At 39.5% G+C, this 26,112-nt stretch overlaps 1 protein-coding gene across 1 annotated transcript in view; it reads left to right on the forward strand.

Annotated features, from left to right (window-relative positions):
- LOC150078521 (asparagine synthetase domain-containing protein 1) overlaps positions 1-25,198 on the forward strand; it is a 377,978-nt gene extending 352,780 nt beyond the window's left edge. The window contains exons 12-13 of the mRNA XM_090384591.1: positions 3,126-3,216; positions 25,013-25,198. Of these exons, the coding sequence (XP_090240717.1) occupies positions 3,126-3,216; positions 25,013-25,198 (277 nt within the window). The remainder of the gene's footprint in view (positions 1-3,125; positions 3,217-25,012) is intronic.
- Positions 25,199-26,112: the final 914 nt, after the last annotated feature.

Genomic DNA, 26,112 nt, shown 5'->3' on the forward strand with positions numbered 1-26,112 from the left:
GCTTCCAGACAGAACGCATGTTGTTGGCAGTGATTTCTATCCAAGATGCAAATATATTTTCAATCGTATTTAAAGGGGTAAAAAATAAATTGTGAAATGAAAAGTTTGAAAAGCTATCACATCATCTCGTCAGGATGGAATTAAGAATAGTGAACACTGCTGCTGACTGTCTGAGTGAAGTTATTGGCGCATGTGAGACAATAGAGTTGGCTCCGCAGCATATATGTATGTGTACTTAGGCTACTACAATGCAGCATATATGTAGAGTACATGTCTAAGCTATTGAATGAGTTTTAATATGTACAGTAAATTTCCTATTTAAACTTAATTGAAAACATTGTTATAGTGAAACCCATGCCAAGCGAGGTATTGCTGTACACTTTTGTAATTTTTCATGCGCATGGGATAAAAAAATTGAATAAATAATTCTATTTACATGTTCGTCGAACATTTCTTTTTTGCTTCAATCAAATTTGCAAGTGCTGCATGAGCATTTAGGGAAATTCCAACTTGCATAGAGTTCCGCGGAACGCAACCTTTACGTAAGTCAGGGAGTGGCTGTATATGAATTTTAGTGCTGGGTTGGAACTGTTTTTAATTAATGTACATGAAATAAATATTGATGTATATGAAAAAATACTGAAGTCATCAACAATCAGGACACTGTTCACAGTTGGAAGTTGTTGCAAAGTTAATAGAATTAACTTTGCAACATTTAGAACTTATTCTTGGAGAACTCCTTCCTCTTTGCAAAATGGACAAGAGAAATTATAGAAATACCTCTGCTCACCCTTATAGAAATTGTGTAGGCAGAGTGATTGGAGGAAGAGGAGCATGGGGGACTTAGCTACCCTGGGCCTAGACACAGAGTAGAAGACAGGACCACAGCCAGGGGTTAGAAAAATAAGAAATTGGAGGAAGAAGATGGGCTCAGTGAGGCTGTTTGTCCTATACTGGTTTTGACACCCCTTGAACTAAATAATTCGGAAGACAGAGATAACACTGTTGGAGCTGGCAGCACCGGATGTAGTAATCATGATTTTGTTACAACCAAACAACATTTGAAAAATTTCTCTAGTCGTGCTGGTAGTGTGTACATAAACTGTTTAAAAAATCACAGCTTAAACAGAATCATTATATCATCAGTGATGAATAACTTTCAACTGAAAGATCCTGCATATTATTAAATTTTTTTTTCTATATTTTTATTATTCTGAACACGTTCTGTAAAAATAATGGTATTTCATAATGTAGCACTTGAAATAAAACTGTCAACTTCCTAAGTTTCCTCTTTGGCGCAGAAATACCATTTATATATATTTGATGTCAAAAAATTTAGTGCAGCTATTATTTTAGAGAACAGTGAAAATCTGAGCACTTCAATCTGCATAGAGTGAAATTTATCTATAAGCAATATCTATAAATATGTCTGTGAATGTCTACAGGGGGATACAGATAGTTTTCAGACACTGTGATTCATCTATAACTTCTTCAGTGATTGGATTGCTCTCTTGATTATAGTTAATGTATGTGAAGTTGAAGTGTAATAAGGACAGCAGTTCATTTACTGAAGAATTGGTATAGAAAGTACCGTGAAATGGCTGAGAATCATCTGCATTCCTTCAAGAAATTAAAGACTACTCAAGCTGAAGTGCTTAGATTTATATAGTTTTCCATTTCGAGTTACCCGTGCCATTAAGATAACAACTTAGTTACTGTTTTCAAAATAGTATAGCCTAATAGGCATTAGCTGCAAACCAGCATCTTTATTCCTTGTTCAATGTCAGCGAAATACTAAAACATTTTCTATTTCGATTATAAATAAAAAAAATTCATTAAAATATATACATTATGTGCATGTGTAACATTGGCATCACAAATTAAACTAATTTTAACTTTGTTTATATCATTCATTCACTCAAATCACTTCTGATTATTTCAAGATGCTTCCAGAAAGCATATCTTGATGCATTTTTTAATCCTCCATTGCTCATTCCTATATGGGAACAAATATGCTCACATGGCATATACCCCACTTTGTTTCAGTTACTTAAGAAAAATTTTTGTTCTTTTTTTACTGAATTGAAAACAGTGTTCTTTTATGATATGCTAAACTTGGTAACAAAATATGGAACAAAAATAAACTAGAGAAACCAATAATAATAATGAATATTTTTATCATATTTTTTAAAATTTTAGTTAAATTCAACTGCATAATTGAGATACAGATGCTCATGTGGTATCTGGCACTGTGTGAATATCTGTATTTTTGTCAGCTATTTATATTTTACCAGCAAAACCGAAGCTCCCACTGGCTTTTTATATTAGATTCATATGCCAATTTTAACATTTTGTGCTTTGGTGTTTTATTTAGTTTATAGTTTTTGTCTCCCACTGGTCCTGGGATAACATATATTGCCCTACTCGTGATTAACTCCATATGCCAGAGGTTCCCAAACTTTCTCCATTCATGGCGCACTTAGTGTCCCAGTAATTTTTTCACAGCACCCCTAGGCCAAAAGAAATACCTAACAGTTCTGTTTATTAAGTAGTTAGGCCAAACAACTTAATAAGTAATGTTGAAACTGAACTACTACCTCAACCTACTATTTCTTGCATATCCAATGGCGCCCCAGTTTGGGAACTGCTGCCATATGCCAATCTCCATATCTGTTTTAAAAAAAAAAAAAAAAAACACAACCTCATTTAACTGTGGTGGTATGTTGGCTACCAAGGAACATCTATGATGAAGATGTAAACTCTTCTAGCCACCGCCGGCTGGGCTAGCCAGATGGGTAAAGTGCATTCCTGGTAACCCAAAGGTCATGGGTTCGAATCCCGCCTCAGGCCTGGATCAGAGTAAAATGCAAAAACTTTGGGAGGTGCATTATGGCCACAGAATCCGATGCGCCAACAACTAACAAAAAAAAAAAAAAAACTTCTAGCCACCTTGGGGAGCTACATCAGGATTTTTTTATTTTATTTAATTAGACAAGGGTTATTACTGTGGGTTTTTCCATTGAAAATGGAAAAATCAGTGCATAGTCAGATGATTAAAAATATATAATTATGATGTAAACTGTTGGTTAACAGAAATATATATCACTTGGTCATTTCTGTAATAGGATTATTTCAGATCATGGATGTGAAGCAAGATTTCCATATTTGGATGAAAATGTTGTCAACTTTCTTAATAGTATACCTATTTGGCTAAAAGTAAGTATGCTGTGTGTTTTCAAAAGTTGGTTCTTTCCTTCTCTTCATTTAAGTTAACATGGAGTTTTTATCAGAGTTCGTGTTGCCTTATTTTGAGACAAAAATTATAACTGCTGTTTTTTCCAGCTTCTTAGACACTAGTCACCAAATATTTAAGGCCAAGGTGTGTTTTTTTTTGGAAGGACTTGGGGTCATATGTTAAGTAATTCATGTTTTGGTACAGTATTTTCATAATATAAATTGTTATCAGTATAGGGAAAAATTGTTTATGGAAGACGTTATTTAAAAAGTTCAGGACTGAACTTATATTTTGAAAATGATGATAGTGGCTATTCAGATAGTTCTTGTTTGAAGGGTTATAACACTGATAGTTCCTGTACCACATCTTGAATTGAATAATTTTCTCAGTCGTTCCAGTGAACTTTTCTGTGACTTTTCAAGGTGGCTTGAAAAGTCACATATGGGGGAGGAATCACAGGGAGGTAAATCCAATCAGCATGGCAGATGGAGGCACACAGATATAGTGCTTTTCAAGAAATCCTTGAACAGAAAGTGATGTGTGCAGAAATATTGTCATGATGCAGGTGCCAATTACCAACTTTACCAGTAATTTATCTGAACAGCTTTGTAGTATTTCCATAGAACTGTTTTGTAGTATTTCTCTTTCACTGTTTTAATGTTCATTAGAAATTTAGTCCCTGTACAACAAATATATAATGAACTCCACCCCCTGTGAGTCAAAAAACATGCAAGCATAACCTTCAAATTTTATCAAATTTGTCTTTGTTTTTTTTTGGGCCTTAGAGAAGATGGAGTCTTCTGTTGAGGTTTTTCCAGGTCTTTGCCATATGCCCATGATTGGTCATTGGTAATGATGGAAGAAACAAACTCTAGGTCAGCTTCAGCTGACCTACAATTTGTTTCTTGTCAAAGATCCTGACATGCAAGAACTCACATCTGGTGAGTATGGGCTTGGCACACCCAGGGTCCCAAGCTGGATATCATCATTCTTCTCTTTCTTGGTGATTCCCTTCTACTTTTCTCTCTCTCTCTCTCTCTCTCTCTCTCTCTCTCTCAGAGTAACTCAGGGACTTTTTTTTTTCCTGGTGCAGCATAAGCCTCAAGCTTCCTTGCACCATCTGGCTATTAATAATAGTAAAATAATAATAATAATAACTTACTACTGTCTGTGATCATTAGTGAGGCTGTATGGCACAAACTTAGAAGAAATGTGTCACATTCCCAAATCTTGTGCTACAATTGGTTGACAGTGTCCCATAAGAAATACCATATTCACTAGCAACTTCTTGAATAGTTAAACATCAATTACTCTTCATCAGATCATGCAAGGGATTTAATTTGAAGTTGAAGGGTAACTAGAGCAAAGATCACCTTCAACAGGCAAACAGCCATCATTAAATTTTTGAGACATTGAAAAGTCTTTAAATGATACATGGTATCTTTCCAAAAGATATTTTTAATATTTTGTGTTTCTGTTATACTTTTTCCTAATTTGAAATAAACTTTGATGCAAATTTGCACTTATAGAAATTCACTCATTTCTGTAATTCATATTCACTCAAATATGACTAAACACAAAAAAAACACCTTATATTGAACACATGCTATTTCAGACTGACTGCAGATGAATGGATGTTTCGTTTGATACTATCTAAATGAGATATCAGATGTTCTGATAAGTATCAATTTGCTGCAAGTGTTTGGCACAACTTGTTGATAAGAAGTTGTGGATTTTTGGCAAACCTATTGACCCACTTAAGACATTTTAATACAGGAGAGAAATTAAAATTATTTAATTAAGATGAGAAATGAATATGAATCTTTTTTAAAATGAGTAACATTTAATCATCAGGAAATGTTATATGATAGTATAAACCAGAGCCATGGTGTTTAATACATTCTACATTGATTTCAATATTTGTAGAAAAATAAGAGAAACTAACCTCAATATGACACGTAGAACATTTTATGATACTCTACAGAAATTAAAATGATAACATGAACGCAAAATGATTACAGTAAAAATCAATTGAACACAATGAAAAATTAATTTTAAAAAAATTTTAAAAAGTTTATAATGTAAATTTTGAAAAGCAGTTTTCCTTCCTGAAGCTGACAATGCTTTTCGACTGTGTTCCGTGATTACAGGAATGAAAAGTACAAAGTGTGTTGGTGGTCAAACGGCACCAGGGATTTCTCCCATCTCCATGAGTGTTCTCTGTATCAAGGGACAGTACTCTGTCAAGACCAGAGATTTAAAAGTATGCGGATCATGTGTTGCGTAGTATGTTGTGCCCATTGTTCTTCTGGCCTATTTGCCAATTTTAACATCGGGCCCCTGATGTTGTCCATACTATCCCAACGAGGAGGCTGGCCAGGTGTACCCTGTAATTTATTGTACTCTGGCAGGTCCCACTGCCTGATTTCCTGGAATTTCAGCAGCTGGTCCTAAAAAAAAAAAAATGATAGTTGTGGTGGTATTAAAATGACGGTGGGGTAGTATGCTAAGATGACAAGTTCTAGAGGCCTAATGGGGCGGGCAATAATTTTGATGTTAATTTAAATTTGGATGTGTGGGGCTTTCGCGGTGTATAGTCTAGAGAAGGATAGGGAGACTGAAGGCTGGTGGGGAAGAAAGAAGTAAGGGGCCAATAGGTTAGATGGCCCCTGTAGTCAGTGGGGCATGCCCATGCCCCACCAGAGAGAAAAAGGGGTGGCATGAGGGGAAGAATACAGCAAACTATCTCCCCCTGCCAAGGAATAGGAGTGAAAGCGGGCTGGTCAAGGTGTCCAGCCCAGATCGCCATATGGCTAAGTGGTAGCAATGTGCTACAGTCATTTCTCTGAGTCCTTGCATGGGGGGTTGTTGTCTTGATCAGGTTGTCAGATGCCTGTGCTGGATGAGGTTGTCTAATCGGGTTGTCACAGTGTGATTTTTTTTTTTTTCCTGGTATGTCCAGTTCATCTGGGTAGGTTTCCGTGGTTGTGTAGACTTTCTGCTGGTCTGCACAGCATGGTTGTTTACTGCAGTGGCTGAAGCTCTGGGGGTGTCCTTGTGAAGAGGTCCTGGGCCAGCTGCGCGAATGCCTTGTATATGTTGACTTCAGTTATGGTGGGGTCTTCTTGATTACGAAGGTTAAGATGTGTTCTAGTGATGAACCTGCAATAGAGGTCCTCATGTAGTGGGCAACTGTACATTAGGTGCTCCCACGTTTCATGTTCACAGAGGAAAGACGGTGTATCACTCAATCCAAATCCTTGTAGTTTGTCTCTAATGGCCCAGTGTCCCGTTAGTAGGTAGGTGGTGTAGAGTCCTGGTGAGAGCCATGGTGGATAATTCAGATATACCAGCCTAGTTATCTTCTAGTTATTGCACCTTTGCTGGAGGTCTCCCAGTGGGCTTGCCATGTTTACTGGAGGTAAGCGGAGAGACGGTTCCTTTCTACTTTGGGATCATTTGACAGGTCTATGGTGTAGTCGAGGCATGTTGCTGTTCTGCCTTTGGTCAGTTGATAAAGTAGCTCATGCTTAACAATCTCCAGATCCAGAAGGAGGGATCCCGTTAGGGCCTGGAGTGCATGGGTACTTACAATGTTGCATGCTCTCGAGATGGTTATGAGTATATGCTGCTGCGTAGTTTCCAGTTTTTTCCAGTTCACTGCAGTGGTGGCCTTGCAATACCATATTCCAGCAGCATATGTAATAGCTTTATAATAGAGGCTGAGGGTTTTCTTCCTCAAGCCCCATTCCTTGCGTGTGATTCATGCAAAAAGCACAGAGTATCCTCTAATTTTCTTCCGTAAGTGCTCTATATGTAGTGTAAAGCTCAGGTTCTTGTCTAATACTACTCCAAGGTGCTTTAATTCGGCGGTAAGCTTAACTGTGTTACCTTATATCTTGATTTGAGGGGGGGGGGTCGTCTGGTATCTAGGGTTCCTTTTAATAATATAGATCTTGTCTTCAAGGATGAGAGATTCAAGTTATTGCTGTTAGCCTATGTCTCTAGAGTTTCTGTTACTGTGGTGGCGGGGTTCTCCAGTTGCACCCTATACCCCCCCCAGGTAGCATCAGGACCAAACCATCTACATAGGCTAAGGGGACCATGTCTCCAAATTCCAGGGTCAAAAAGCCATCTAAAACCAGGTTCCATAGGAGTGGACCCAGAACTGAGCCCTGTGGGCATCCTCTGAATACTTCTCTTGTTACTGAAGAATATGGTGTTGTGACTGTCATGAACTTATCCGACAGATAGGATTTTATGACTTGGTACAGATTTGATGGCCGGTTGGCCCTCCCTAGTCAAGCCAAGACGCTTGGCCACCAAAAAGTGTCAAATGCCCCGGCAAAGTCTGTTGCTATGACCAGAAAGTATTTCTGATCTTAGGTAGTTGCAGCATCAGTAATGTTTTCCAGGATGTCCAGGGTTGAGCTTCCCTTCCTAAATCCATATTGTCAGGGTGACTGGAGGCCGGCTGCAGTGTAGTGGATTTCTATTCTGTTTCTTAATAGTTGCTCAAAGAACTTGCTAAGGACTAATAAAAGTGCCCAGAAGTTCCAGTTGTTTGTTGGGACTTTTGTGGATGAGGCACAAGTTTGCAGTTTTCCAGGCCTAAGGGAACAGATTTTCTTTGAGGCAGTGTTGAATAAGTTAAGTAGCACCTCTGGAATGGTTTCGACGGCTTTCTTGACAATCTCTGGCTCCAAAAGATCAGAGCCAGGAGACTTCTTGTTTCTAATCCTCATGGCAGCTGTTTCCAGTTCAAGTTTGGTGAAAGGTTCTTCTGTTGCAGTCATCCAATAGGTTTCATTGTCTGCACAGAGGGTTATCTGCTCTGGGGTAGTGGGGGCAAGATAGTCCTGAAATATGGATGTTAATAATTGTTTCCTGCCAGGTCCGGGTGTAAGTATCCTGCTGTGTCCTCGTCGCTGGTATGGTCTCACCACTGGGGAGATTGTTTGTGGTTGCTCTGTATACCACGCCCCAGGGGTTATTCACAGTGGTAGAAAGAAGGTGTTCCCAACTGCGCATCTTACATTGGTGTATGGTTGCAGTGTAGAGGTTCATTGCATCCCGGAAGTTCTGCCTTAGTGCCTCCACTTCCACTGCTGGCAACACCTTGCCCACTGGAAAAGTTTCTTTCTCCTGTGCACCTCTTGCCTAAGCCTCTGTAGCTCTGGAGACCACCAGAGTGCAGCCCTTGGGGTTGTGTTTTTCTTTTTAATGGAGGTTGTTGTTGTTTGGTTTTTAGGAGCATTAGCAACTAAGGCCATATTGCTCCTGGAATATGTGGTGGTCATTCCCTGACCTTTCCACATCCTTCGTATTTGGTAGTAACGGGCTCAAACCCTGGTCTAATCAAGAAGCGTGTGCTATGCACTGCCGCTCCTGGCTACGGAGGCACCTTAATAGAAGTGTTGGTGGCTTCAGTGATGAGACCAGCAACCGTCATCTGGTGCTGAACCAGGCTGAGTCCAATGATATTCAGAGATTGGGCTACTGTGATCATTGTGGCTTGGAAGAGTGGCCAATCCGCCTTCTGTATGGCATATCTTGGCTGTGTCTGCCTCATTGGTGTTGGCTTAGGGAGCATTGGAGCTCAAATGTGATGGCCTGTGATCCGACATGGTCCAGCTTTCTTGGACGGTCCACGATGTTAGGTGACCAGCGAGGGATCTGGTAGCCAGAGAGACATCGATTGTGGCCTCCCCCATCATACTAGAGAATGTTGCCAGGTTGTTTGGTCAGTTGAGGATTGTGTAAGGACTATTCACTAAGTAATCTTCAACTCGCCTGTTCTCCATGTCTATCCGGGGATCTCGCTGAACCATGCCGGGAACCTGCAATTCACGTCTGCTCTCCCGGCAATCTTTTGGGAAATCTGTCTGGAGGCTCCCCAGATATCTGGTTGCTGGTAGTATATCTTTGCCTGGGTGATAATATAGCAATACTGCATAAAATTCACCCAGGGGCGTGATAATATGGGCACATGTAGCCCAAGATGTGCAATACTTGGTTAGTTTTGTTGCTGTTATAACTGGGTTCCAAATCAATATGCAAGTCCAGGGTGTTTCTCTGGTATCCTGTGCTATGTTATGGGCCGGGGGTACCTCGACCTTCTTGTGATATGCATATGGCTCCTGGATGAGGAATATGTCAAGGTTTGCCTCATTCGCCTTCTTTGTGAGCTGCGCCGCTACTATTTTGGACCGTTGTGCCTTCAGTTGTATGAATTTTATCCTGTTGATGTTTTAGGGAGTGTGGCCATAATCTAGTCTCATTTGGTAAATGCTCTTTGCTTTACAGTACACTGGACATTCACTGTCCCTCTGAGTGCTCTGCTGGTAACTTCTGGAATTTGCAATTTGCACAGTTTGGCAGCCTGTCTTTATTCGGACATATGTTGAAGTCATGGCCACAAGTGAGTTGGGTTTGGGCACAGGTATGGGTGGTGTGGCCAAGCCAGCAACATCAAAAACACTTAGGGACAGCCAAATGCTTCCGAAAGCGGTGACTGTCCCAATTTATGAACACTCTTTCGGTCTGGCTAAGTGTGCCCCTGGCCACTGGTGACAACTCCATGACCCAGTGGTAAGTATTTCCTGTTCTGGCTTTCGTCTTGAACTTGGGAATGATCAAGTTGTATCTCGTCTTCCGGATGTGCCTGCTAATTTCTGCGATATAGCTCCTCCTGGAGTGCAGTTGCTGTCAGATCATTGTCGAGGTCATATATTCTTATGCTAGGTCCTTGCATCTATGGGGCAGGGCTTCAAGTCCGAGTGTTTGAATTTTCTCATCTTGTAGGATTTTTGTTGCATCCTCTTTCGTTTGAATCTCGATGATAATCCCTACATTTCAGGTCTTCCTTACCAATTTTATTTTGGTATTTCTGAAGTCGTCTGCCAGCTTTGTGACAACCAGGTTTTTGAGCTGCTTGCTGGTACTGTGTTTGTTTGTGGAGGTCGGGTGCAGTATTACCAAATGTGGTGTTGGCAGGAGGGCCTTGGGTTTCATCGCTGTAGTCGCAGTTGAAGTTGGATCAGCAATTGGTCGGGTCCTCAACGCTTGCACATAAGGAGGAGCTTGCTGTGGCATTTGGTGTGCTCCCACGGATTGGAGGGCCTCCAGTTTCGCTTTAGCTCTTTTGCATTCTAGGTTGGTCTGGAGTAGGACTGTCTCCAGCTTTGTCCAGATGGACATGATTTTTCCTCGAAGTCCAGTATTCTGTTGCTGGTATCTTTGAGTAGGTTCTACGTTGTTCTGAGGGAGAGGATCTTTTTCAGTACCATCCCCTCTTGGAGTGTCGGATCTAGCGGCTCTATGTTTTCGTCTTACTTTACATCGTTGGTATTGTCTGCTTGTGAGTATAGGATATTCTGACTTCCTCTTTGTCTCTTGCTGGCTTCTTGTCTTTCCGTCGTTCTTCTGGATGACCCATCCTTTATTTTTCCGCTTGGGGTGCAGGATTCGTTTCCTCTGTATACTCATGCTGCACAGTTTCCAATGGAGTACATCTTGCTGTTTCTTGCAGCGCAGTGTTTATTTGGGCAGTGTTGCTATCAGTATCTTGTGGCATCTTGCACCAAAATTCATATTACTGAGCTATTCCAGATAAGCTATTTCAGCTCACCCCTACAGGTCACTGGGGGGGGAGAACACCAGATTTAAAAGTTCTCCTAGGGAGCTGGGTCTACTTCTTTTAGTAGGTTTGGGGCCAACAAATACAGTGGTGATGTTATTTCTGTCTATGGTGCATGGTTATCAGTCGCATCTTTAACATTTTTAGGTTCCACATGAGGTGGGGGAAGCACATTAGAAATTTAGAAATCGTTGTTCAATAACTGTAGTGGTGGTGAACTTCTTCCATTCAATGACTAGAGGAGACAGTATGCAGCAGTGGGTGGAAGTGGGGGAGGAATAATCCCTAACCCAGTTGCCAATTGCCGTTGTCAGGAAATTAGGTGACGTGTTGCCTTAAGCAGAATATCGCTGGGTTCGGCTGCGTATGTGTGAGCATGAATCTAAAGTAGAGGTTATTTGTCTTCGTGCATATGCATAAAAGACCACGACTCTTGGTCTTTTACATTCCATCCATATCTGACCTTCATTCATCCATATCTAATCTCAGATTCATAGTCTTATATGCACATGCATTAAGACAAATAACCTCTATTTAAGATTCATGCTCACACATTACCCATAATTTTCATTCCTGTGATCACGACATACAGTCGAAAAGCATTACCAGCTTCAGGAAGGAAAATCTTTTTTCAAAATTTACGTTTAACTTTTTTTTTTCAGTTTCAATTTATTGCAGAATGTCAGGCATCACCACCATATAACCACTTAAGTTTTGGAAAACTAAATGGCAGGAAGTGTATGTCAGAAAATAAGGCAGATTATGAGAAAAGTCATGGGTTCAAATGCTAGCTCCGATATAGGTTACACAGTTGTGAATTATTTTTTAACATGAGGTATAAATAGCATTAGTAGAGACATATGGTGCAAGAAAGCAAGCTTAAGCTTATATTGGGTTTAGCAAGGTTTAGGCCAAAATGGATGTCAGATGAACTAATGAGACATGTGGCAGAGAAGAAAAATGCATGGGATACATATAAATTAATGGGTGATATGGAAGCCTATGATAGATATAAGCTGGTCTGTAACCAAGTCACAAAGGAGGTTAGGCAGGCAAAGGCAGATTATGAGAAATATTTGACAAAGGATGCAAAGAATTCTTTAATTATTTCAAATAGGCCTCTGGGGTTGGGAATATTCATACTCATTATGCCGTCATACACCAACCGTATTACAATTGTAGTTTTGTACTGTTTAAAATATTGAAATGACTAGATAGAACAAATAAAGTTTAATCAAATAAATAAACAATTACTATGTATAAAATATAATATTATTAAACTGCAAGATACTATTTACAATAAAATAATTAAAATGTTAGATGATAAAAGCGCTAGAAATACTGTAGCTTTCAAAGGCATCCGCCTCCTTTTTCAGCAGTAAGGTTTTTATCATACAGCACATCCTTAAATATCAGCAGGCTCACGGCTCTCAGCACGTCGTTCCACAGGAGCATGGGCAGTATTCTCCTCATGTGTACTGGAACTGGAAATGGCTCGGGAGCATGCTAGGCGGAACCGTTCATCACATCCAAGGATCACCGCCTCAAAGAGGGGATGAATACGTATTCCCCTGTCTCTGTTAATAGTACTGTTCCTGGAGGAACAGATCTGCAAGCTCTCGAGCCACTTGCAGTCCCAAAATCTATGCACCCTGTCAACAATAACAGCTCCGTCTGGGGAGATTTGATGGTCCTCCTCCCAGAAATGTTCTGCCACAGCAGACTTTCCATAATCAGCGGTCCTTATTGCATTCATATGTTCCCCCAGACGATCTTTGAACCGACGCTTCGTTTCACCAACATAACATTCCCCACAATCCGGGCATTTAATCTCATAGACGACCCCACTTGTAAATTCTTCTGGTATTGGGGTCTTTTACCTGTGACACAACTATGTGCAACCTCTGCCCTGAAAGTTGCACACAGCGTGTCTGACATTGATATTCTCGTAGTACGCAAGCTATGCGCTCTGTTAGTCCCGGATAGTAGGGAACGTGTGCTGTGGAAACTGGTGTGAATGGTTCACTACGTCCCTGTTCCATTCCTCGGATATGTTTGTTTATGATCCTCTCGGGGTAGCTGCATTTCCCAAGATCTACTGTGACCCGTTTAACTTCTTCATTTCTATCCTGCACCCCCGAGGATATTGGAACGAGTTGATTGGTGATATTAGAAGATTTTTTTTTTTTTTTTTTTGGCTAATGCTATATAAGCTTGCTTTCTTGCATCATGTGGTTTTACTAATGCTAATTATATAATATCGGTGTAAATACACCATAGTTAACCCATATATTTGAGCTACGATTGTAGCGTAGAAGGCATCGTTTTAAATGTATCTCATAATGTGGTTGCCTTCACAACAAGTTAGCTACTATTGAATTACTTCAAATAAATAACGCTTCTCTAGTAGAGAAGACTACTGTTATTTATTTTCAGCGGTACCACCACCCAGACGATCGTTTCGAAGCTTTTTGGCTTCGTCATCAGTGGGCGGGCAGGTACCCAGGTAATACAACAAGCCATCTCAGTTGCGAAGTTATATCCACATTATGAGAGATGCCAGAAGGGTGTGGTGGTAATATATTTGGAAAATTAAATGCACTAGGCATAATCCTTATGGGTTTTGATAATTAACTATATAATATCGGTGTAAATACACCATAGTTAACCCATATATTTGAGCTACGATTGTAGCGTAGAAGGCATCGTTTTAAATGTATCTCATAATGTGGTTGCCTTCACAACAAGTTAGCTACTATTGAATTACTTCAAATAAATAACGCTTCTCTAGTAGAGAAGACTACTGTTATTTATTTTCAGCGGTACCACCACCATTAATGCTAATATAGCATCATCCAAAAAATAAATAAACTTTCCCATTACACCCATCCATTCACTCCAAATGTTCACTCCGTAGCCAGGTGGGAGAAGCAGCAGTGTGTAGCATACGCTTCTTGATTAGACCGGGTTTTGAACCCATGACCACCAAATACAGAGGATGCAGAAAGGTCAGGGAATGACTACCGCATATCCCCTGGAGCAATATGGCCTTAGTTGCTAATGCTCCTAAAAACCAAATAACAACAACAACAATTAATCAGTCCAAACTAAATTTTTAACAGGCTAAGAGTAGAAAACTTGCTTCTTGTCCTAATGATAGCCGAGAATTCTGGTCTCTTTCCAAAGCTATTGGCCGCAACTTTTGCCCATCTCTATTCCCACCTCTGTCAAAACCAGATGGTTCTGTTGTCACTTCAGTCAAGGATAAAGCTAACCTGCTAGCATCCCATTGTTTTTCCAACTGATGTATTACTGATCTTGGTAAAACACCTCCCAACATTCCCCACATGATCCATTCTCCTGTGGTCTTCCGTCAAAAGGATTTTGACGAATCTTGATGCTCAGAAAGCTCCAGGTCCTGATGGTATTTCTCTACTTGTTCCCAAAACCTGTGCTCCTGAATTTACTTCTGTTCTTTGCCGTCTTTTTTCATTTTCCTATTCCAAAGGTGTTTTTTCTTCTGCTTGGAAATTTGCTCATATCTAGCCAGTTCCTAAGAAGGGTGACAAATCCCTCCCGTCAAATTATCGTCCCATTGAAATTACTTCTACTCTTTCTAAAGTAATAGAGAAATCAGTTAACTGCCAACTCTTAAACTACCTAGAAACCTTCTGTCTGATCAACGATCGCCAGTGTGGATTCCATCAGTGTCGATCCACTGGTGATATTCTGGTTTATGTTACCCATTTATGGACAAATTCAATGGAAAAGTTCGGTGAAACACAAGCAGTTGCTCTTGACATCTCAAAGGCTTTTGATCATCTTCGGCATAAAGGTCTTCTAAAAAAGCTTCCATCTTATGGTTTGCCAACTGTTTTTTTGTAATTGGTTATCCAGTTTTCTCTCTGATTGCTCACTGAGGGTGATGGTAGATGGCTCTCTGTCTTCTAACTTCTCCACTAATGCTTGTGTCCCCCAAGATTCAGTTCATTCCCACACTCTTTTCCTCTTGTATATTAATGAATTTCTTCCATTGACTGGATATCCTATCCATAGTTTTGCCGACGATAGCACATTGCATTCCATTTTCCATTTTGAGAAACCTTCTCTGGTCAATCAGCTTCAACTTCTGAAATATCCGTTACCAATTCCTTAAATGCCGATCTGCAGGTAATTCTCCAGTGGGACAATGACAACTTAGTTGATTTCAATCCTTCAAAAACTCAGTCTTGTCTTATATCTCGCAAAAAGGATTCTTGTGCTCCTATGCTTATCTTTGGTTATACTCCAATTTCTAGGCAAGATGATATATCTCTTTTGGGGATTACCTGACTTCTAATCTCTCTTGGCCGAAGCACAACATTACAAATATTGCTTCCTCTGCATCCAAAAAAAAAAGCTTGGTTTTCTCTTTCGCTGTCAGCGTTACTTTTCTTGCAAACAGCTGTTCACTCTGTACAAATCGCAAATCCACCCTTCCACGGAATATTGTTTCCACATCTGGGGCGGTGCCCCAAAAACCTCTCTGTCTTCTAGATTCCATTCAGAAGAAGGCAATTAGGTTAATTAATGACTTGTCTTTAACAGAGTCTTTCCACTCTCTGTCTCATAGACATACTGTTTCTGCTGCATGCCTTTTCTACTGTTCTTCTGAATTGGCTTCTATAATTCCCACTCTCTCTCTTTCAAAACAGTCCGAACATGTGCCGCCACCAGCCAACATCCATTTACTGTTCAACTTCAAACTCACAAAACCAATTTTTCATCTTCTTCATTTAACTGCCATTTTCTGGAACAACCTTCCTTCCTACATATTTCCTGAAAATTACAGTGTACAGTAGTTCAAGTCTAATGTCAACAAATATCTTCATTCATTTGCTCCACCTCCAGCCCAAGTATGGTACTGAGTACTATAAGTTCTAATAACTCTTGTGTTTGAGGATTTCATTAAAAAAAAAAAAAAAAAAAAAAATCAACCATCCGCTAGCTGAAGGCAAATTTCCGCACATCTATTCTACAATTGTCTTTCTTCAATTTGAATTTATATTCCCTGTGGTGAGTAATCTGAATAAGAGGAAGAATCCCATCAACATTGCTCAATGCTGATGGGATTCTTCACTATTGCACTATTGCTGATGGCAATAGTGCAATATTGCCTTAAAAACAAAATACATGCTACTGTGGTATTAAGTACCATAATGTGAATTATCATTAAATGTTTCACAAAACGAATGATACGATGCCTAAGAAATAAAGCTAACTGTGTCATACAGCCAAAATTACTAATCGAACATAGTTTATAAATTTTGCAACCCTGTTGGTGTGGGTTATTTATTATTTTTTTTTTTTATAACTCTATTCTACCTATTTTCTTCTTCAAATAGGCCTCTGGGGTTGGGTATATTCATACTATGATTTTTTAGTGTTTCTCACCAACCATTGAAGTAAAAGACGAAAAAACCAAATTCTTAAAATTTTAATATTTACAATAAATTTATTTACAAACAAAACAAAATACCATATTACTGATGATAGCAATTTTAAAATAAGACAACTGTGATATACAGTAAATATACAAGGTGATAATACAAATACCGAATTTAAAATACAATAAAATATACTAAGTTAAAAGCGCTAAAATACTAACTGAAGCGTTCAAAGGCTTCGGTGCATCATTAAATACCAGCGGGTTCGCGGTGCATCTCGCGTAAACGTATACTGTTCCCGTCGGAACTGGAAGTGGCTCGGGAGCGTTTCAGGCAAAAACGTTCATCCCCTCCAAGGATTACCGCCTCAAAGAGGGGATGAATGCGTGTGCCCCTATCTCTATTTATATTATTCTCAATAGAACTAATTCGTAAGCTCTCGAGCCACTTGCGGTCCCAAAATCTATGCCCCCAATCAGTGATGACAGCTTCGTCTGGGGAGATTTGATGTTGCTTCTCCCGGAAATGTTCAGCTACGGCGGATTTACCGTAGTCTGCATTTCTTATCGCATTTGTGTGCTCCCCCAGACGATCTTTGAGACGCCGTTTTGTTTCTCCCACATAACATTCCCCACACTCCGGGCATTTTATACTATATATGACCCCACTTATATTTTCATTTAAGACAGGGTCCTTGACATGTGACACAATTGTGTGCAGCTTCCTACCTGGGAGCTGCACACAACGTGTCTGGTAATTCCTTAATATACGAGCTAAACGTTCGGATAAACCCGGATAGTAGGGGATGTATGCGGTGGCTATTGGCGTGAAGGACTCACTTCTACTCTGCCTTCCACTAATGTATTTCTCTATGATCCTCTGGGGGTAGCCACACTTCAAAAGATCCGCCGTAACACGTTCATACTCCATTTTTCTATCCTCTGAGGTACTACAATGAGATTTTGCCCTATCCACTAATGCTCTTACCACACTGTTCCTGTGATGGTTAGTCTGAGCTGAGTTGTAGTGTGAGTATTGGCCTTTGCACATAGATTTTCTAAATACTTTTGTTTTCAAATGCTGGCCTTCTCTACAAATCAGCACATCCAGGAACGGCAAAACTCCTCCTTTCTCTACCTCAGAGGTGAATTGTATGAACGGGGAGAAGCTATTAAGAAAATTCAACGTATCATCCTCACTCCCTTTCCGAATAACTGAAAACGTATCATCAACATACCTTTTCCACGGACGCATAGGGAGAACTGTAGTATTAAACAGTCTAGATTCGAGCTCCTCCATCGCTAAATTAGCTATGATGGCACTGATGGGGGAGCCCATAGCTGCACCGTTACCTGCTTGTACATGGTATTATTAAATACCATAGTAGTGCTCGAAAGGCATAACTCTATGCCTTTACATATGTCCTCTAAGTTTAGTTGCGTCCTATTCTTCAAGGTGGTGTCTCTTTCTAAGGCCATGTACGCACAATGTATTCCATGGTCAATTGGGATGCAGGTAAACAACGATGTCACATCAAAGGATATCATAACCTCGTTTTCTTCTATACATTGCCCTCTTATGAATTGTACAAATTTTTTGCTATCTCTGATACTATGTTCAGAGAGTCCAACTATTGGTGACAGTAGTTTGAGGTAGAGGAAGTAGGGGTTTGATGTTTGTGGAGCAGTCAGGTAGGGGGCATGATATTGCCATGGGGGATGTCTTTGTATGTGCGCGATGCAAGCAGTATAAGGAAATCAGGCAACACCTCAGCGTTGTTATGGGCCTATATGAGAGCTTGAAGGACAGGGTGGATGCCCTCGAACGATTAAGAGTGAGGGCCCCATCAAGCTCTCAGCTGCCCACACCAACGAGAGAGCTTGCACTTGGGCATCACGCAACACAACGGCAACCCCCAAGGCAGAATGCACTGGTTCCAAAGGAACTAGAAGTTGTTGGTGACTCTATTGTCAGGGACACGGGAAACATGCTTTGTAAAAAGGATAGGTGGAACAGGACCAGAGTATATCTGCTAGGGGCAAAGGTTGATGATGTCGTACAGCGGATATCATCTTTTAAGGGCACAAAAGGTGATATAGTTGTACACGTTGGCACTAATGATATTAAGAGTAGGAGACCGGCGGAATTACTTAACAAGTACAGGTCACTGTTGAAAAAAAGCCGTGAATTAGGGTTGAATTTGAAAGTGTCTGTAATTCTGCCCAGACACGATAGGAGGGAGTATATGATGAGAGCCCTGTCGATCAATTCGGCCCTGGAAAGATTGTGCAAGGCTCACGCGGTAGAATTTTTTTCAGCTTGGTTTGTACTTGTTAACTTGTTAACAGGGATGGGATACACTTAAATAGAAAGGGTGCAAGAATGTTTTCTGATGCTATCGAGGCAGTGTTAGGTGGGTCGGAAAACTGCTAGATTGGGGGGATACAGGGACTAATAGATTAACAGTAGCCACTGGCTACTGTTAATCTATTAGTCACTGGCAGAGGTGAAAATGATTCTTGCACTGCTTCTATTGGAATGAGCAGCAGCTTGGAAAATAGGATGCAGGATATTTCAGAGATTGCTGGGAGTCATTGGAGTACAAGTTAATACATGGGTTGTGTTAGGGTAGCTAAGAAAAAGAACAGGTGCATGTATACTTGCATGTACACCAATGCTAGGAGTTTGGTAAATAAATTTGATGAATTTGAGGTATTGCTCAAAGCATCAAAGGCGGATATTGTTGGGATATCAGAGACGTGGTGTCACACAGATATAAGTAATGCAGAACTGGAATTGCATGCAGACAGGATAGGAAGGGAGAAATGGTTATGCTATTAGTTAAGAAACGCAAAAAATCCAAGGAGGTGAAGCCAGTCAACATCACTGGACAGTGCAGTGTCGAGTCAGTTTGGTGTGACATAAGCATTGGGAGATCAAAATTGAGAGTAGGAGTTAGGCCTATAGCATTAGTGCTATAGGCCTAATGACTCTGATGAGTATAATAAGAAACTGTACAGGGAAATAGTGGGTAAGTAAATCAGAGAGTCTTATAATGGGGGATTTTAATTTCCCAGATATTGACTGGAATTTGTGGGTTGGTCACTCACACTCTAGCAAGGCTTTTGTGGATTTATTGGATGATTGTTTTCTAAATCAGCATGTTTGGGAAGCAACTAGAGGGAGCAATACTCTTGATTTGATTATCAGTAGTGATTCTTCATGCATTAAGAATCTGCAGATACAGGAACCACTAGGTGACAGTGATCACAGTGTGCTGAAGTGGGATTTACTCAAGGAGGTAACTACCATCCTTGAGTAAATCCCACATTATTGCTTACGAAGTCGCCTTTACGAAAGGGTTATTGCTTTCGTAAAGGCGACTACGATGGTCTTAGACAGTATTTAAATTCTATACAGTGGGACCAACTGATGATGTTACCAACAGCAAACTCAAAATGGGAAGCATTCAATGAAATTATCTTGGAAACTACTAGGCTTTACATACCAACTAAGAAATATTGTTCAAGGTTCAGGCCTAGATGGATGTCAGATGAACTAATGAGACATATGGCAGAAAAGAAAAATGCATGGGATACATATAAATTAACATGTGACACAGAGGCCTATGATAGATATAAGTTGATCTGTAACCAAGTTACAAAGGAGGTTAGGCAGGCGAAGACATATTACGAGAAATCTTTGGCAAGGGATGCAAAGAAAAACAGCAAGGAGTTCTTTACTTATGTAAACTCTAGAAGGAAGGGGATGAATCAGATTGGTCCACTTGATATCGATGGTTCAACTGTTCATGATCCTGCTCAGGTAGCTAACAAACTAAATCAATATTTTGCATCTACATTCACACATGAGGAGTTATTCAGGAAGGGGAATGCCATAGATGGAGTAAACACTGGCAGTGAGCTAGATGATCTTGTAATAATTGAGAGTAAAGTGGAGGAGAAATTGTTGAAGATAAATTCAAGAAAAATACCTGGGTGGATGGGACCTATCCAGTTGTATTAAAGGAGGCAGCAAAGGAAGTAAGCAAACCCTTAGCCATAATTATGAGAGCTTCCTTGGACTCAGGGAGGTACACACAGACTGGAGATATGCAAATGAAACCCCAATTCACAAAGGAGGATCAAAGGCTGACACAAGTAATTATAGAACTGTGAGTTTAACTTCTGTTCCGGGAAAATTAATGGAAGCACTGGTTAAAGAAGCACTGCAGGATCATCTTGACAAGAATTTAGTTATAGCTCAGACACAGCATGGTTTTGTTAAGGGAAGGTCTTGCCTGACCAATCTGATTGGATACTATGATGTAGTCACAAAAGAATTGGATGCAGGGAATAACTTTTATATTATATATTTGGATCTTAGAAAGGCTTTTGATAGTGTTGCACATGGAAGACTGCTGCACAAATTGGAGCAGTGTGGCATTGGTGGCAAATTGTTGCTATGGGTAAAGGGATGGTTGAGTGGCAGAAGACAGAGAGTGGACACTACTGGACTAATGTTATTAGTGGAGTCCCTCAGGGTTCAGTGTTGGGTCCATTGTTGTTTTCTGTATTTATAAATAATATTGATGATGGTATATCAAGCTTAATGTCCAAGTTTGCAGACGATACAAAGGTTGGCAGGGTTGTTAAGGACGCTACTGACGCTATGCTGCTGCAACAGGATCTGGAAAGGTTGAGCAGATGGGCTGAGAGGTGGCAAATGAAGTTTAACATCGACAAATGTAAAGTACTACATATGGGAAACAGCAACCCCAGAACAACGTATCAACTCTGTGGTACTACAGTGACAGTGGTAGAGAATGAAAAGGACTTGGGGATAATTGTTCAGGCAGATATGAAGTTCTCTGAGCAGTGCAGTCGGGCTGCAAGAGTAGCCCATGGTGTCTTAACAATTATACACAGGAATTTTTCTAGCAGCGATAGGGAGGTGATTATTCCCTTGAATAAGGCAATGGTCAGGCCGCACCTTGAGTGCTGTATACAGGTTTGGAGGCCTCATTTCAAGAAGGATGTAGAGCTGCTGGAACTAGTACAGAGAAGGGCAACAAGGTTAGTGAACGGAATGAAGGGTTGCTCTTACGAAGAAAGGCTTAAGTTTTGCAAATTACAGTGTCTGGTGACTAGGCACCAGCGAGGTGATCTGATAGAGGTGTGCAAGGCCTTGAATGGTTTGAGCATGCTCAATGCTGATGGGATACTGCCTCTTGCTCAGAATGATCACCTGAGAGGGCATAAATTCAAATTGAGGATAGATGTGCGGAAATTTGCCTTTAGGCAGCGGGTAGTTGGTTGGTGGAACAGACTTCCATCCCTTGTCGTGGAAGTTGATAGCCTAAATAAATTTAAGGCTCAGCTGGACAGGTATTTCGAACGAACGGAGGGGTGAAGTGAAAGTTTTTTTTTTTTTTTTTGGCTGATGCTTCCTAAGCTTGCTTTCTTGCATCATATGCCTCTATTAATGCTAATGCTAACTGAGTTTGGGATGCACTTTCTAAAAGGAGAGGATTATCAGCAATATGTAACAATGTTACTGTGGGGGAAATCCTAGGAAACCCAGTTTTCTCTGCCTCAATGCTGGGTTTCCAGTCCTTGGAAACCCGGAAGTAGGCCTCATAAAATATTTTGAAGAGACTTGTCTACCACAGTATGTCAAAGCCCTCTTGTATATTATCAACTAAAATAAATTATGTTAAGTGCTCCCAAATACAACTTATATCTGTATAAATGTATTAAGGCTATTGAAGTGTGTGTTCACAGGCTTATTTATGTAGACTGAAAAACCTGGAATAACTTGCAACGGAAACCCATACTCCCTTTGCCTGAAATTGAGTATGAGATTAGTAACTAATGCCTTGATTGAAGAAGACTTTAGAAACTCTTCCAGTTTTCAATGGAAATCAAATCCAGGCCTCTCCAAACATGTGACAAGTGGCAAAACCATTATACTCTCACAGAAGACATTGATTGAATATTACAAGCAGGTATTTTGTTTCTGTGTGCATTTGGATGTTAATGACATGGTTGCAGTATCCTCAGCCAAACTGGTTATGTGCTGTGAGCTCCTGTAAGGTATATGCATGCATGGCAGAGCATGCCGTTATTTTCTAATTGGCTTTTCCAAGGACAGGAAGCAGCATTTCAGAACAGTATTGTGTCAGACCTGATGGAAGCTTATCTGGACTTTTAATCAGTATTTTGAGTATTGCTATTTTCCAAGGAACTGGGAATTTTTTCTCCCACAGACAGGAGCTGAATACAGCAAGTTTTATGCACCATTAAATCACTCATCTTCAATGCAATCCATGTCAGGATATTTGCTATTTTGATGCTTTTGATTGCATCTCTGATTTCAGCTGTTTCAATATTTCCTTCGTTTAAATTCCATAGCAATAATTCTCTTCCTAATAGGTGTGTGTATAGATAAATCCATGACCATGGAACCTGCCTAATGGGGGGAGGGGGTAAAGGATTCTATGAATTTATTTTTAATTATCTGTCAATCTGATGGAATTAGTAATCTCAGTAGGCAGGAGTTTCCCACTGACAAGCTTGAATCCCAGGATGTTCTTATAATAATGGCTAAGGGTTTGCTTACTACCTTTGCTGCCTCTTATAACTGGATAGATCCCATCCACCCCAAGTATCTTTCCTATGTTTAACTTCAACAATTTCTCCTCCACGTTATTCTCAGTTATTACAAAATCATTTAGCTCCCTGTTGGAGTTTAATAAACTTCTGGCCTCCACTTCCCCCACAGAATACCTCCTATGTGACTGTAGATGCAAACTACCCCAGGGGCTCACATCTGGTGAGTATGGGCTTGACACACCCAGGGTCCTCAGCTGGATATCATCATTCTTCTCTTTCTTGGTGATTTTCTTCTACTTCTCTCTCTCTCTCTCTCTCTCTCTCTCTCTCTCTTTCACACACACACACAAGGTAACTCAGAATTTTTTTTTTGGCTGGTGCAGCATAAGCCTCAGGCTTCCTTGCACCATATGGCTAATAATAATAATAATACTTATTCAGTATGTCAGCTACCAGAGCAGGATCAATGATATTGAGTGGACCAATCTGATTCGGTACATAAGTACCGAAGTCTTTACTGTTTTTCTTTGCATCCTGTGCCAAATATTTCTCGTAATCTGCCTTCGCTTGCCTAACCTCCTTTGTGACCTGATTACAGACTAGCTTTTATTTACAATAGGCTTCTGTGTTGCCTGGTAATTTATATATATCCTGTGTATTTTTTTTTCTCCACGAGTCTCATTAATTCATCTGACATCTATTTAGGCGTATACTTTGAACAGTATTTCTTAGTTAGTATGAAAATCCTATTAACTTTCAAAATTAATTCCTTGAATGCTTCCCATTTAGAATTTGCTGTTGGTAACATCATCAGTGTTTTCACTATATAGAATTTAAAAGCTGGGTCTGAATTTGTTCCGCCTTTTTCATTGTCCTTCTTGTGTTCTTTTAATCTGTCTGTGAATTTTTTCTTGCTTTGTCTTATATCAGGGTAATCCTACACAAAATAACCGCTACTTCTTGACCTGCTACTAAGCAAAACTAATACTATTACAACACAAATTTATAGAATCTTAATGACGCTGGGTCTGTCTGTTTCTCATCCAACAAGCCCTTAAACACAAAAATAGGTGCCCTTGAAGGGCTTTGTCTTGAGAGCTATAGTGCAATCTCTGCATTGTAGCCAATATATATAGGTTTTTTAGTAGTGCTGGTCTTGGATGGAGGCAGGTTAACATGGGAGTTTTTAATGTCTTTTATTGCTGTAGGTTTAGAAATTGATAAATTATGTATTTTTAGCTATTTGAGCTATTTCTTCACTGGTATGTGGTGTATAGGGGATGTGATAAATTGTTGGTTCTCGTATTGAATATTGTTGAACTTTTCTATTGTTTTTTTTTTTTTTTTTTTTATGAGTTTATGTGGATGTTACAGTTACTGAAGATGTTATCTAGGGGATCTCATCCTTGAGCTTGACCTTTACAGAGGTGGCAGACCCTCAGGACACCTATTTTTATAATACATAGGACGAAGCCCTTCAAGAGGGCTTCTTCTTACATATTATTGTTATTTACTATATAAAATTAACCTTAAAACAGAATTCTTCGAATTAGGCCTAGGTTTGATTTTCTAAAACTTTTAATTCCATAAATTATTATGGAATTAAAAGTTTTAAGGCATTCCTTGAGCAGAATGAGGCACAGGTAGATTGTTTGAAGATTAATAAAGCAATAAAAAACCTACATTCGGTTATTATGTTTGTTTTTTCAGAAATAAACATAATAACCGAATGTAGGTTTTTAGTGCTTTATTAATCTTCAAACAATCTACCTGTGCCTCATTCTGCTCAAGGAATGCCTTAAATCATCTATATTCTACCGCATTCAGGTAGAACATAGATGATTTAAGGTATTCCTTGCTATACCGCATGCTATACCTTTCTGGAATATCCTCAAATATTCTAGAAAATTCTTAATATTTAAATATTATTTCATTTTTTCATATAACAGAAAATAGTTTAATGAAGATTAATAAAAATTTAAAGTGATGTCAAACTTTTAGGTGGGAGTCTTTTTGTGTTTAATACGTATATAAACAAATATCTTGCTTATAGCTCTGTAGTGTATATATGTATAAAATATTTGAAACTATTTTAAAGGTGAATTTCAAATATCCTAGAGGGATAGGAGAGAAGCTCTTGCTTCGACTGGTTGCTGACACTTTGCAGTTACACCAAGCAGCACTTTTACCAAAAAGAGCCATACAATTTGGTTCACGTATATCACATGCAGAGAATCAAAAAGAGAAAGGAGACGACATGTGTAAAAGACTTGTGTATAAATGATGTGTAAAAATAAAAGATGAAATAAAGTGATTATTTATATATGCTGAATAGCTTTTCTATTTAATTAACCCTAGTGAGAGACATTCAATGAATAAACAAGCTTTTCATATTTCAGGTAACAGCCTTGGCAGTTAAAAAAAAAAAAAAGTGAAAGCAGCACTTAACTCACCCCTCTGTACAACTAATTTCATAATATCAATAAAAAAAAATTATGTAGCAATTCAGTTAATGTAAGCAGTGCATTACTTTTTGCATGCCTAATAATTACAGATTAATAACGGATATATAATAATAAATACATACAGGCACACACACGTTAGAAAATGGGATGACATCGATGACACTGTGGTATCATACCAAGGATATATAACATTGTGGTATTACACAGAGAATAATATAATAACAGTGAGCTGCTGAATATGTTTGAGTGACAGATAAGGAAAGAATCTATCAAGAGAAAAGATTCAGTTAGAGAGAGAGAGGAATTAATGATTTCTCTCTCTCTCTCTCTCTCTCTCTCTCTCTCTCTCTCTCTCTCTCTCTCTCTCTCTCTCTCTCTCTCTCTGGGAGTGAAGTATGGATGAATGTGGCGTCTAACTTTATCTCAAAAAAGACGGCCCTGTCAAGTGATTGAGAAGAATTTGGAAACCACCTGTAAAGATTTAATGTGAACTTAAAATAAAGTGCAAGTCACATTAAATCTTTATAGGCAGTTTCGCATTTAATTTGAAATTAACTTTAGTTGCATTTTTTAAATCATATTATGCAGCTGATCCTACTCTTATTGAAGCAACACATCATGAAACATCTTTCCCTTGGACATCAGTATCATTTATGTGGAACTTAAAGAAATATTAAGACAGGGCCCTACAACAATCCCGAAGGGACTTCACTTATGTTAATGTATACTCAAT

Source organism: Mastigoproctus giganteus, chromosome 11, assembly GCF_048544385.1.
Source record: "Mastigoproctus giganteus isolate SK-2022 chromosome 11, ASM4854438v1, whole genome shotgun sequence".
NCBI classification, from domain to species: Eukaryota; Metazoa; Arthropoda; class Arachnida; order Uropygi; family Thelyphonidae; genus Mastigoproctus; species Mastigoproctus giganteus.